The sequence below is a fragment of the Lepidochelys kempii genome, chromosome 5 (genome assembly GCF_965140285.1).
Source record: "Lepidochelys kempii isolate rLepKem1 chromosome 5, rLepKem1.hap1, whole genome shotgun sequence".
NCBI lineage: Eukaryota > Metazoa > Chordata > Testudines > Cheloniidae > Lepidochelys > Lepidochelys kempii.
This window is the reverse complement of record NC_136384.1, coordinates 100,974,081-100,988,683: the sequence shown is the minus strand read 5'-3', so window position 1 is coordinate 100,988,683 and position 14,603 is coordinate 100,974,081. Positions and strand designations below refer to the sequence as shown.

Below are 14,603 nucleotides of genomic sequence, written 5' to 3'. Positions count from 1 at the left end.
ACATGATCAGAGCTATGCCCCCAGCATTGGAAAAGTCTCTTGGAGGAACCCTGTGATGTGCCAGACCCCCAAGGGTAGGTCACATGGCCTCACCGCTTCTTGTGACTGAATCTCTGGGCTTCAGCACACCTGCTTCACACTATGAGCTCTGTTCAGCAAATCCAACTGAACCAGATTCCTGGTAAAGGCTCGTACACTTTCCAGGGATTAGAGCACCACACCAAGCATTTACAGTGACACTCAACGTTTTCAAAACCAGCGGGTTATTAATCAGCTGGAGCACAACTTTGGAAGCCTTAGGTTAGCATAGAGAAATGAAGGTTAAAATGTAGCCCATTCTAGTCAGCCCAGAGCCCCAGCCAAGCTGTAGTGAACCTCATCTGCAGGCTCTGTGTGTGTCTCTCAGGTATGTCTACACTTAAAATGCTACAGCAGTACAGTAGTTCTTCAGCATAGACACTACCTGTGGCAACCGGAGGGGGTCTCCCATCAGCATAAGTAATTCACCTCCCTGAGAGGCGGTAACTAGGTCGTTGGAAGAGTTCTTCCATCAGCCTAGCATTGTCTACATAGGGGGTTAGGTCTTCTTAACGACGCCACTCAGGGTTGTGGATTTTGCCCACCACTGGGCAATGTAATTAAGATGACAATTTTCTAGAGTAGACCAGACCTTAATCTCTCTACCTTAGTTCTCAGTTGAGAGCACTCCCAGCTTCCTCCAGAAGCTAACACTTACCTGGCCCCACCTCACCCCTTCCAGTCCTTTGTTCTCAAGATGGGGTCTTTCCCTGAGGAGAGGTGGGGAAATCCATCTCCCTCTGGGTCATTGGCTGGTAGGTGTCAATATCCTGGTGACTGGATTTTCCATTGGGTCTTCTCCAATTTGCCATTGATAGAAGGTCAGCCAGTCCTTTTTAATGACCCATTCAGGGTTCAAATAGTTAGATGGCACACACGCATGCCCTATGTCTAATATGGGTAGACACTAGACAGCTGGGTAGACCAGATAATCAATAACAGTAATTGATATTCTATGCAGTTGCAGAAGTAAGTGAATCTAATGCTGAAAATAGAGACTATATAGTTCCCCATAAACTGGATCAGATCCATGTAAATATTATGTATGGTTTGGCAAAGTTTTGTGTTAGTTTTAAAGTATAAGTTACAAACAATACACATAAAAGGCTAAACACACACAATGTTTATCTTAGAAACTAGAGAGGATGTTAGATAAACCGTGTGTTTTATGATCGCTATGAAAGACTTATTTTTATTTACCTTTTGGTGTGTTGTTTTACTGAAGAAAGTGACAGAGACAGATGAGATTAGCTATAAAAAATGGGACTGCAGGAGTTAATTTCCTTTAATTTCAAAAGTGCTCTTTTGTCTTTAGCACTTTCCAGGCCTCTGTTGCTTTATGTTCTAATGTTAACTTGATTTGAATGCAATTTCTTGCTGAATAGTCCATACAGTTTACATGAAGGCATTGTTAAGTGATGCTTAAAGTGTGAGGGCCTGAGTCTTAGTCACCCTCGGGCCCTTTTATGCCACTATGGCAACACAAAGGAGTAGAAATGGCCCGTGTGCAAAGGACCTCCTTGGCTAGCATAGAGGTGGTAGAAGGGCCCTGCTCCCAGCCAATACCAGGGGGCAGTGTTCAGAATGGCCTAAGGGCAAAGAGTAGAAGCGTGGGGTGGGGCACAGTCAGGGCAGGGGTAGAGCTAGAGCACACTGTGCTATGGCTATTCTTTGCTTTCCAAAACCCTAAGGGACTGAGAAACAATAAACAATTTACAGCAGCCTTAAGACTTCTCTAACTTACACCGAGGGGATGCCTCTCCGGCCTCCAAAGTAACAGTTGGCCTGGGCAGATCCCCAGGACAGTTGAGGAGAGTAAAGGGGAGTCTAAATCATCCTTTTTCTCCCCCAGTCCTGGCTTACTTTAAGTCCACCAGCTGTAACAGTGCCGCAGAGATCACTGCAGCTGCCAGGGATCAGGTGAAGCAGATTGCAGTCCACTCCACCCCACCCTCTCCTGCCATAGCACTCCCCCTATGTGAGGGCTGGGTTGGACAGGACTAGACTACCAGCAGATGGCTTTGGGCAGGAGACTCCTCAGATGCTCCTTATGGCAGCTTTGTGGTTGCTTTGCAGTGCTAACCCGCTGTAGCTGGTGCTGAGAGCCTGGCTCAGGGAATAAAAAGATTGCTTGAAGCCTCCTTAGCCTGTGCCACAAGCACCGGGAAGGGGTAAGTGGGAACGGGTCCCTCAGTATCGTTGGCTGATAATAAATATCTTCGCATTCACCTAGCAGGCTTGCGTAAGTATTAATATAATACAAATGAGGTGTCTTATTTTACATTCACTTTGCACAGGTGTAAAAGACTGCACAATGTGTAGGGCAGTGGTGGAGAACCTTAACAATAGGATAGTTCCAAAGCTAAGAGCCTCTAAGCCCAGCTTTGGTCATTTTCCTATTGCTTGCTTTTTAAGGATACAGTTATTTCTGAAAGTATACTTAATCTCCTTTTATATTCCAGCCCCAGTACCGCACTCCACTGGTAAAGTACACTGCAAGGTTTATGTTTCTGCATGTAAATTTAATAGGAGGGATTTCACAAGCACAAAAGAAGCCAATGCATTCCCTGAACGCTGTTTCAATGTTTATATCTGTGGCTAGCTTTAAAGAGCTGCATGTGTGTGCCTGTCATTCAATCCAAAAGGACGTGAAATTTAGTATATGGCTGGCTTTCTAGTATCTGGGTTTTCAGTGCTTGAGGGTAAATTGTGCAGTTTGCCAGATCCTATCTCAGATCTCACCATTAGGCTTATGCACATTCGTGACTCTACATTGTACTTGATTTTTGCATGAGTGCACAGGAATGCAACTCCAGAAATTATTTACTAGGTGGAATGTAATTCCTGTCTGTCTTCCTATCTTTAAAAGAGTACTATCAATATTTTAGCTCCCCTCCCCCTGCCCTGCAAAATAAAGTTTAACTACTATAAGGTTCTGGAGGAAAGTCCTCCAGATTCTTATGATCTAGATTTAATCTAGAACTCACTATTGAAACATTGAAGAGAAAATTTCACTCCCCAGGGCTCCAAGCCCCTAGAAGGGTGAAAAACCCATCAAACACTAAACTTTACAATCAGTGTGCATTTAGCTGTATGGAAAGGTTCAGTCCCTACGTCAAGTTCCACTTTTGCTTGGCATCTCTTCTCAGTTGTCTGACAATAGGAGCATCTGCATTCTAACATTTTGTGTTTTAGTGTGCACAGGACAATGTGATTTTAAGGAATCCTATCAAAATCCAGACTGTGATTTGCAGAGGGTTTGATTTAGTAGGGATGCAGTTATTTCTAAAATTATGTGTATATTCACTGGACTCTGGAAATTAAGATGGCCATGTATTCTTTCCCTTTAAATTGTTTTGGAACATTTTAAGAAGAACTCTGCATTTCATAGAATCATAGAATATCAGGGTTGGAAGGGACCTCAGGAGGTCATCTAGTCCAACCCCCTGCTCAAAGCAGGACCAATCCCCAACTAAATCATCCCAGCCAGGACTTTGTCAAGCCTGACCTTAAAAATCTCTAAGGAAGGAGATTCCACCACCTCCTTAGGTAACCCATTCCAGTGTTTCACCACCCTCCTAGTGAAAAAGGTTTTCCTAATATAACCTAAACCTCCCCCACTGCAACTTGAGACCATTACTCCTTGTTCTGTCATCTGCTACCACTGAGAACAGTCTAGATCCATCCTCTTTGGAACCCCTTTTCAGGTAGTTGAAAGCAGCTATCAAATCCCCCCTCATTCTCCTCTTCTGCAGACTAAATAATCCCAGTTTCCTCAGCCTCTCCTCATAAGTCATGTGCTCCAGCCCCCTAATCATTTTTGTTGCCCTCCGCTGAACTCTCCAATTTTTCCACACCCTTCTTGTAGTGTGGGGCCCAAAAGTGGACACACTACTCCAGATGAGGCCTCACCAATGCCGAATAGAGGAGAATGATCACGTCCCTCGATCTGCTGGCAATGCCCCTACTTATACAACCCAAAATGCTGTTAGCCTTCTTGGCAACAAGGGCACACTGTTGACTCATATCCAGCTTCTCGTCCACTGTACCCCCTAGGTCCTTTTCTGCAGAACTGCTGCTTAGCCACTCGGTCCCTAGTCTGTAGCAGTGCTTGGCATTCTTCCGTCCTAAGTGCAGGACTCTGCACTTGTCCTTGTTGAACCTCATCAGATTTCTTTTGGCCCAATCTTCTAATTTGTCTAGGTCCCTCTGTATTCTATCCCTACCACTCCTCCCTGTTTTGTGGTGTCTGCAAACTTGCTGAGGGTGCAATCCACGCCATCCTCCAGATCATTAATGAAGATATTGAACAAAACCGGCCCCAGGACCGACCTTTGGAGCACTCCGCTTGATACCGGCTGCCAACTAGACATAGAGCCATTGGTCACTACCCGCTGAGCCCGATGATCTAGCCAGCTTTCTATCTACCTTATGGTCCATTCATCCAGCCCATACTTCTTTAATTTGCTGGCAAGAATACTGTGGGAGACCGTATCAAAAGCTTTGCTAAAGTCAAGGAATAACACATCCACTGCTTTCCCCTAATCCACAGAGCCAGTTATCTCAACATAGAAGGCAATTAGGTTAGTCAGGCATGACTTGCCCTTGGTGAATCCATGCTGACTGTTCCTGATCACTTTCCTCTCCTCTAAGTGGTTCAGAATTGATTCCTTGAGGACCTGCTCCATGGTTTTTCCAGGACTGAGGTGAGGCTGACTGGCCTGTGGTTCCCCGGATCCTCCTCCTTCCTTTTTTTAAAGATGGGCACTACATTAGCCTTTTTCCAGTCATCTCAGACCTCTCCCGATCGCCATGAGTTTTCAAAGATAATGGCCAATGGCTCAACAATCGTATCGGCCAGCTCCTTTAGAATCATAGAATATCAGGGTTGGAAGGGACCACAGGAGGTCATCTAGTCCAAGCCCCTGCTGAAAGCAGGACCAATCCCCAATTTTTGCCCCAGAATCCTAAATGGCCCCCTCAAGGATTGAATTCACAATCCTGGGTTTCGCAGACCAATGTTCAAACCCCTGGGTTTCGCAGGCCAATGTTCAAATCCCTTCCCCCCAAGGGATGCAGCGCATCTTGTGCTCGTCCAGCTTTTCTAAATAGTCCCTAACCACTTCTTTCTCCACAGAGGGCTGGTCACCTCCTCCCCATGCTGTGCTGCCCAGTGAAGTAGTCTGGGAGCTGACCTTGTTCTTGAAGACAGAGGCAAAAAAAGCATTCAGTACATTAGCTTTTTCCACATTCTCTGTCACTGTTTCCTCCCTTATTCAGTAAGGGGCCCACACTTTCCTTGATCTTCTTCTTGTTGCTAACATACCTGAAGAAACCCTTCTTGTTACTCTTAACTTCCCTTGCTAGCTGCAACTCCAAGTGTGATTTGGCCTTCCTGATTTCACTCCTGCATGCCTGAGCAATATTTTTATACTCCTCCCTGGTCATTTATCCAATCTTCCACTTCTTGTAAGCTTCTTTTTTGTGTTTAAGATCAGCGAGGATGTCACTGTTAAGCCAAGCTGGTCGTCTGCCATATTTACTATTCTTTCTACACATCGGGATGGTTTGTTCCTGTAACCTCAATAAGGATTCTTTAAAATACAGCCAGCCCTCCTGGACTTCTTTCCCCTTCATATTATTCTCCCAGGGGATCCTGCCCATCAGTTCCCTGAGCTAGTCAGTCTGCTTTTCTGAAGTCCAGGGTCCGTATTCTGCTGCTCTCCTTTCTTCCTTGTGTCAGGATCCTGAACTCGACCATCTCATGGTTGCTGCCTCCCAGGTTCCTATCCACTTTTGCTTCCCCTACTAATTCTTCCCAGTTTGTGAGCAGCAGGTCAAGAAGAGCTCTGCTCCTAGTTGGTTCCTCCAGCACTTGCACCAGAAAATTGTCCCCTACACTTTCCAAAAACTTCCTGGATTGTCTATGCACCACTGTAGTGCTCTCCCAGCAGATATCAGGGTGATTGAAGTCTCCCAGAAGAACCAGGGCCTGCAATCTAGTAACTTCCGTTAGTTACCAGAAGAAAGCCTCATCCACCTCATCCCCTGGTCTGGTGGTCTATAGCAGACTCCCACCACAACATCACCCTTGTTGCTCACACTTCTAAACTTAATCCAGAGACTTTCAGGTTTTTCTGCAGTTTCATACTGGAGCTCTGAGCAATCCTACTGCTCTCTTACATACAGTGCAACTCCCCCATCTTTTCTGCCCTGCCTGTCCTTCCTGAACAGTTTATATCCATCCATGACAGTACTCCAGTCATGTGAGTTATCCCACCAAGTCTCTGTTATTCCAATGACATCGTAATTCCTTGACTGTGCCAGGACTTCCAGTTCTCCCTGCTTGTTTCCTTGCTTGCATTTGTGTATAGGCACTTAAGATAGCTCGCTGATCCTCCTGCTTTCTCAGTATGAGGCAGGAGTCCTAACCTCTTGCGCTCTCCTGCTCATGCTTCCTCCTGGTATCCTACTTCCCCACTTACCTCAGGGCTTTGGTCTCCTTCCCCCCGGTGACCCTAGTTTAAAGCCCTCCTCACATTTGCTCTGAATGTACAATAAGTTCTTATCCCAGGAATTAACTCTGTAACAATGGTTAGAATCTTCACAGGATTTGTGGGGTTTTTTTCCCCCCAGTATTTTACTCCTGTTTTCATATTCACTGTTTCTTTTCGCTATCAAGCTGTGAAAAAGTCCACCATCACCTTGGTCTTTTTCCTACCATTCCTACCATTCTTGCTCTTTAGCAAATATCGGTATTTTGGAATTCTCAGATTAAAATGCACATTTTCACCCAGACCCCAAGCTGGCAGGGATCTTTGTGCATAGACATGTTGAGTTTGTATAACTGATAAATTGCCTTCACTAAGGCCAATTAATTCATCATGCTCATCAAGCTGTTGTTCATCTTTCTAGAACAGGATTTCCCAAACTTTATCCCAGCTTTAGATCCACAAGTGGACTCTGATAACACTACATCAGAACATTTCTTTCATTACATATCAGTAGATGAGAAGGCCTTTCTTGAAGAAAAAACTAATTAAAAGGGTGGTGCATTGGGCTAGGCCAGCTGTTCATTTTTCTTTCCTACTGATTGATTTCCACTACGGGCTCAATAAATAAGGAACCCTATATTGGGTAATTAGGATTCAATCATGAAGATTCAGTTCTAACCTCTGACCAAAGTCCAAACCAAAAAAACCAACCAAGAAAAGAATAGATTCCTCATTTCCTTTTTTCCGTAGATCTGTGGGAACCTGCCCTGAAAGAAGCTGCCACTAGATTAGCTCTGAAGTATGAGAAGCTTGTGCCCCACAGATCACTGTGAGATCTACAGCAGCATTGTATGGATGAGGGTGAGAAGGGGCAGCTTAGGCCACATTTGCCTTGTGTGGGGTTCCTGCGCTTTCCTGTGAAGCTTCTGGTGCTGGTCACCCTCAGAGACAGGAACTGCACTAGATGGATCATGGGAATGAACGAGTCTGGCAAGTCTTCTGTTTTTAAGAGCTGACATAAACCCTGGTGGAATCCCCCAGCAGCAGGAAGTCTGCATGGGAGATGATTACACTGGTAGAAAATTGCCACAATGTCCTCTCTCCTGCTGGAAATCTGCCAGGCACCAGCCCCACCCAAATGAAGGCAGGTGGAATGCCTGGGCAGATGGTACGGCCCAGGCAAGTGGGAAAGGTCCAATTTGCCATGTTCCCTCAGCCGTTTCTGCAGGGAGCAATCCTTTGGGTCTCCCAGCGGAACTTAAGGATGCCTCACACTAGCTGAAAGAAGGAGAGCAGGCAGTAGGAGTGAATCTTTCCATCAGTGCCAGTCTGGCCTAGGGAGATGCCCCTTGCACCTCTTATGCCATGGGAATGAATCGAGCCCAGATACGGTGGTACTGAGTATCTGCAGATTCTCTATTGCCATTCCAGTAAATCACTAAAGTGTGCACATTATTTATTGTTTCTCCTCTATGTGCTATTGTACAGTCCTCTCTGGTTTCTTTGGGACTCATATGAGTGAATTTCAATATTCTTCTTCATTATTTCAATGATGCCGCTGGGAAGAGATGTTTTCCTAATTGTAGATACTCCCCAGAGTGCTACTGTGTCCCACAGAGGGTTTGAAAATGTCTTTGTTTCCTCCTCAGTCTACATTCCCTCCCCAAAGCCCTTACAATGGCCTGCCTTCCAGCAAACCAAAGGACGCTAAGCAGAGCCCACCTGGATCACTACTAAGCCATGTGAGGCAGGACACCCTACCTACACCCTCCAAGGCATTGAGTTCACTGGCTTGCAGTGCTGCTAAACACTCTGTGCCAAAGGATCATCAATGGGAAGCCGTCTCTCCCATGTTTATCATTGCTTGAGGAGTCTTTCCCTCAGCCTTTCTACTTCCACTTCACTGTAGATTCACAGAGGGTAAGTGACTACTGTGCCCTGGTCTGAGGGTAATGTCAGTACAGCAGTGTACAGTAGCAGGGTGTAAATTGCGTAGCAGGTGAATGCAAGTGGGGAACATGATGTTGGTAAGGGGAATGTAGAGCTCTCTAACCCCAGACAGAGACAGGCTGGACTGAATGGTGAACTGCAAAGTTACATTGAGAACTGAGCTAAGATCAACTTTATAACCACAGTAATAGGGTGTGATAATTAGTCCTATTCATCTGGTTGAGGGGCCAGTCAGCAATTAAATAAGGATTAGCATACCTTTCAAAAACAATTTCCTCCCTCCCTGAAATACTCCTAGCACTTGGGTTAGTGACAACATGGCACAATGAATCCATCTGTGACATCATGGGCTGTGATTAGAGTTCTGGTACCCAGGCCACCACAGATGGCTGCAATCTGGAACGTCACCAGCACAGCAGCACCTGCCAGGAGAAGAGAAGTTTGAAAGTAAACTAAAAGTGGAAACAGCAGGAATATCATGTTTTTTGGTAGAGGAATCCTTGGGCAGCATGAGAACTTGTATGGGAGGATGAAAACAGAATAAGCTGAAACTCTGCGCTGCTCCCAGCCCTCAACTGAGAGAGGCGCAGCAGTGGAGTGAGGGAGAGAGACTGAGACAAAGTATCAGTTATGGGTTCCAGGTCTCCCATTCCACACGAGCTCCACTCCACTCAGCTTAAAAACAAAGGGAAAAGGATGCAATGGTGGCTTAAGTCAACTTCACACTTCTCATTTTGGACCCATTGGGGTGTTTGTCTGGCATCTAGCGTACATTAGAGATGCCCCAACAGGCCGTTCCAGTAGCACAAAATAACCAGAGCACATTAGTGCTCTGGGCATGCTGTCTCCACCAGGCCACATCCCCAGTAAATTCCCTACCTCAATGGCTTCAAAAGGGAGTGATGCAAAGACATTTCATGTTTCTGGGTAGCACAGAGCCATTCATACACTGGGGGTAACAAACTAGAGATTCAGGCTCATCGACTCAATGTCCCCTCCTCCGGCAATGGAGTGATAGCAAATCTACACTCAGGACATCAGCCTATTTTGCTGTTGCTTTTATGTGTCAGTTCTCCAGTCTTTTAAGGAATCGTCCAGCAAAACAGGGAAGTCAGGACCTGCTATTTCCAATTTGTTTTAATGAGAGGCTTTCTTCACACATCATAAAGGGCAATTTTTTTCTTTCCAGTCTCTCTTAAGGTAAATTAACCCTTATTTTGGTATGGAATGCCACATGCAGCCTAGTAAGTGGGGTGTATTCAGCACATAAATCTGGCCTTAACGCAGATGTCATTGTGCTGCAGTCTTTGTTTTTAACTTTCGCCTTCTGATCACTCATTTATTTATTTCGTTATGGATGGCTTTCTTCTACTCAGCAGCAGCTTTTGTCAAAAAATGCTGCAGACCATAGGGGCAACTTGATTTCTTTACAATCCCAGCAGAACATTCAGTTTTAAATAGTATTGAGGGCTGGTTTTATTCTCCCCAGACTGCTGTGGATTACGAGAACTTTGTTCGTACTTAGTCAATTGTTTGAGACCATTACATAAGCAGGTCTCTTGGAAATCTTTTAGACCCGGTTGGTTTAATATTATTCTCCAACCATTAAAGCCAGAAATATGACACTAGAGCAAAGATGGCATAGATCCGGACTGCTGAGATATCTTCAACTTTTGAAGCAAGCAACATCAGCTTAGTTATTGTAAAGCTATTCTTGCTGCCAGCTCCTTCATTTTTTTGGTACTATCAGCGGGGGAAAATGCCACCCCAGGGGCTTAGTTTCAAGGGGCAGATTTCAGAGTAACAGCCGTGTTAGTCTGTATTCGCAAAAAGAAAAGGAGTACTTGTGGCACCTTAGAGACTAACCAATTTATTTGAGCATGAGCTTTCGTGAGCTACAGCTTTATGCATCCGATGAAGTGAGCTGTAGCTCACGAAAGCTCATGCTCAAATAAATTGGTTAGTCTCTAAGGTGCCACAAGTATTCCTTTTCTTTTTAAGGGGCAGATTGAGTGTTTAAACCAAGACACAGTACACCCCTGGAGAACACTTCCAGATTTTCTTGATACCTGAAAACAAGTTGTTCAGTTCTTTTAAAGGTGACTGGCAAAGGAGAGCGACAAAAGTGTCCTTTTTTCCCTTCTTCATGATAGATAAAGAAGACTGGAAATACTGTTTTTAAATGGTTTTCTGGTATTTTTGAACCTTGGAAATATTGAGTTTTACCTTCCGTGTTTTCCTAGAGACTTCCAGAGAGGATCAAGGAATTCTTGTGGAAGCACTTTCCTTTTTGAAAGGATGGCAGATATTGGTCCAATAGAAGATATTACCTCACCCACCTTGTGTCTCTCATCTCCTGGGACTGACATGGCTACAACAAAAATGCATATAAAAATATTCACTTTGTCTATTCCGTTTATTAGGGAAGGCCACAATTGCTGTTATCTGCTAATGTGCAAACGTGCTAAATGTGGTAACTTGTCACAGGCACAATGCACAGTGGCAGAAAATACTTCATTTTTACGGATTACATTTTGTGGTTCTTTTAACATGTTTTTAAATATAGGTGGGTTTGCATTAAAATAAGCAATGGAGAAGGTCTGCATGGTTTTTTTGTGGGGTGGGATGTGGTATCTTTCACATCAAGATCACTTATTCAAATCACTAATTCAATAGTGAATGCATCTGAAAGTCATTAGTATCTGAGGGTTGTTGCAAAGCTTATGTGAAATGAGTTTGGTCTCTGCTAAGTTCCTTCTGAAAAGGTTTCCACATCATAGAACTATAACTCCATTCGCCCCTGATTGGCTCTTCCACCAGATTAGTCAAGAACTGAATGAACATGGAGACTGGGCTACATTCTCTCCACTCCCCACCCTTGAGACAATTCCCAGAGCAATGTTGAGCAGCATTGATGGGCCAAAATGCAGAAGCTGGGTCTGCTGCTTCCCCCCGCAGTATGTTCAGTGGAGCAGGAACTGCAGTTTCAAGGGCTTTCAGTCCGGCTCCTTTCATGGGCACTAAAGCATAGTTTTAAAAAGGAAGCCAGTAAGGAAGCCTGAAGCAAGTCACTCTTCTAAGCAGCAGGTGTATAACAGCCATGAAAACCACGTAATGGAATCTGTGATTCTATAGCGTACCTGTACCCCCCAAGAGCAAATCCCTGGCCCCAATGAAGTCAATGGCAGAACTCCCCTTTGACTTCACTGGGGTCAGGATTTTACCCTAAATGTTTGGGTTTTTTTCCATAAAGAGAATGAAAAGTTAGTTACTAGTCAAGCTTTGTTTCAAGGGGACACTGATAAGATACAAGGCACTCTAACACAACTGCGTCTCTCCGTTTTTACTGAAACTTACACTTTATTGCAAAATGGAATATCAGAACTCAGTACTTTTACAATTTACACAGTTCAGCTCTTAAATATGCACACCGTGTTTCATTTTTGCAAGGGATGACATGCAAATTGGAAACCCTTACTGACACTGGTGAGCAATGAGATTATGCATGGAATTAACAGCTCACCAATGTGAGGAAGGGGTTCAAAATCTAGCCCTGATTAACTATTGTAGATTTTTCCAAAGTATTTCTTCGACTAATAGACCCATTGTACAGGACCACACAATATGAAACACTTAGACACTCAAAACACAGTGCACACAATTCAATCAGTATGCAGCATATTTGTAGGTTTCCCATTTTTGATTACCTGAGGTTTTCGTTAGCTAGCTGTAAATGATAAACATCTTGAGATCAGTGAAGCTGGATGAGGGGGAGGAAGGGGCGTGGAGTCAGTGGATTGTGAGCTTGAAGATACTTTGATCATCTTTCAGAAAAGGGTGTTAAAAACAATAATAAAAGCACAATGTTGTGGCATGCAAAGAATCCATAGTTAGCATGCTGTGGGAAATTAACCTTCTGTTTAGTCTGTAAATGTTTCAAAGCAATTTAATTAAAGGAAAGCCACTCTCAGGAGGCATCTGTTGGCTTTTAATTTAATAGACTGTTTACTTACGTACTTCAGATGCTTTGGCTTCAAGATGCACAGCGCACCTACTCTGGAAATATTGAATTTTCTGGGCGTGGCGGGGGCGGGAGGGAGGCGAAATAGTCTTACAGCACAATAGTTTGTTTTTATACATCAGTACAAATGCCAGTGTTTATTTAACCCATTCCTCTTCCTATCCTGGTGTGAATCTCAGGATTTGCCACAAATAACTTCAGAAACACTCCTTTGAACTTTTCCACATATCTGTGCTCTGCTGTTGATGTAAATGCTGGGGGAACGTACACATTTTCAGAATGGCAAGATTGGAGATGCCCATGAAGGGTCCAAATGCTTTCAGTTCTTTTATGACATTAAAAACAAAGGAACCAGCAGCCAAACTATAATTTATGCTTACACTGCAAAGCAGTGTGCAGGGTCCTTGTGTAAATGAGAATCCTGCTCCATAAGTTTTAAAGAAATTCCACTGTCCCTTCTGAAATGCTTTGACTGGCTCTGACTCTGAAAACAAAGTATGAGGGAGAAACCTTGGTTTATTTTTTTAAAAAATTCGTATTTTATTCACCGAGCAGACAGCCTTTTATTTAAAGTATTTTTTCTATTTCACACAACCATGTGAATCTTTTACTAAAAAATTACCAAGATGATGTAAAACTGAATGATACCATTAAATCCTGATGCTTTAAAGAGCACCACTACTGGTTCCATAGAACTTAATTTAAAAGAATAAGAATTAAGGGAGTCCACGTGGTCAGCATGGCTGAGTGTGTGGCTTTGGGAGACAGAAGTTCCTGCCTTCAAATCTTGGTTTTGACACTGTCTCACTAGGTGCATTGGACAAGTCACTGCATATTGCTCTCTCTCTCTTTCCCATCTGTAAAATGGGAATAATAATACTTGCTTATTTCATAGAGGTGTTGTGAAGATCAACTAGTTAATGTTTGTACAGGGCTCTGAACGTGCAAAGCACAGTTTATTTATTATAAATATTTAAGTGCTAATTATGATTATGTCTTAAAACCTCACAAAGATGAAATGCATTGTGGGCAATCCTCACCGTGCACTCCTGTAGTTCATCTCTTTTCAGAGAGCTCTCTAAAAGACCACTGTGTACTTAAGAGTTGCATCACTTATAGTTTAGCCCTATACTGTTAATGTCAATTTTACTAAACATGACACTGCTTAAAAAAAATCCTAGTCTCACCGAGTAGTAGCTCACATATTTAACAAAAACAATCCTAAAAAGATCCATCTTTGAGGATAGGCAAGTTATGCAGAAATTACTGCTTGCTGTTTCTTGCCTTTCAAGCTTCACTGTGAGAAGACTTGTAAGAAAAAGTCCTTTCTATTTTAAAAATGTACACAGATTGCTGTGATACACGGAGTACAATAAGTGAGCAAAGTTTACTGTAAACATTATACTTCTTTCCTAGGGCTTCAATTCAGTAAAGCACTTACACACATTTAAATTCTTCCCTGTTTAGGACAGCATTTAAGTATGCATTCAACATTCAGACTGTGTGGCAGTCCTGTGGGTCTTGCTTAAGTGCTGTCCAGAACAGGAACCTATATGGGCAACATTCTCCAGTGTCCATTAGGCATACTGGACTGATTCTCTTGACACTTTAGTCAAACCCCAGGAAGTTCTGTCTCTTTGTAAACAGTGATTGGCCCCTGCACAGTAAAGTCAATTATTCAATTATCTATCCCTCATAATTCTCTGAACAATATTTTATAATAAATACAAAAGCAGCCTAAGTCAACCCCCTTTTCACCCTCTTTCCCGCCCAATCCCCATTTTTCTTTGGTCCTGTACATTTCGTTGAACACTCAGTGCGAACGGCTGAGAACATGTACATGTTACATTGTGAGAAGAGTTTCCCAGGTTGCAGAGCATTGGAGTATCCTCTCATAGCTGATCCACAGCAAATGGATCTTTCTTTTCTGAAGCAGACAGTCCTTAGATGTTCTGTGAAGAATTGGCTTCGTATTTCTTAAAACTAGAGTTACGAAAAGAATCCCTGAAATGAAATAAATTCATAAATAAAACATGGGATTGTCAATCACACAATGGGAT

At 43.5% G+C, this 14,603-nt stretch overlaps 1 protein-coding gene across 1 annotated transcript in view; it reads right to left on the bottom strand.

Moving 5' to 3' along the window:
* Nucleotides 1-11,861: 11,861 nt before the first annotated feature.
* Nucleotides 11,862-14,603, bottom strand: part of DOCK8 (dedicator of cytokinesis 8) — a 132,298-nt gene continuing 129,556 nt past the window's right edge. The window contains exon 48 of the mRNA XM_073345216.1: nucleotides 11,862-14,547. Coding sequence (XP_073201317.1) covers nucleotides 14,487-14,547 — 61 coding nt within the window. The 3' untranslated portion in view covers nucleotides 11,862-14,486. The remainder of the gene's footprint in view (nucleotides 14,548-14,603) is intronic.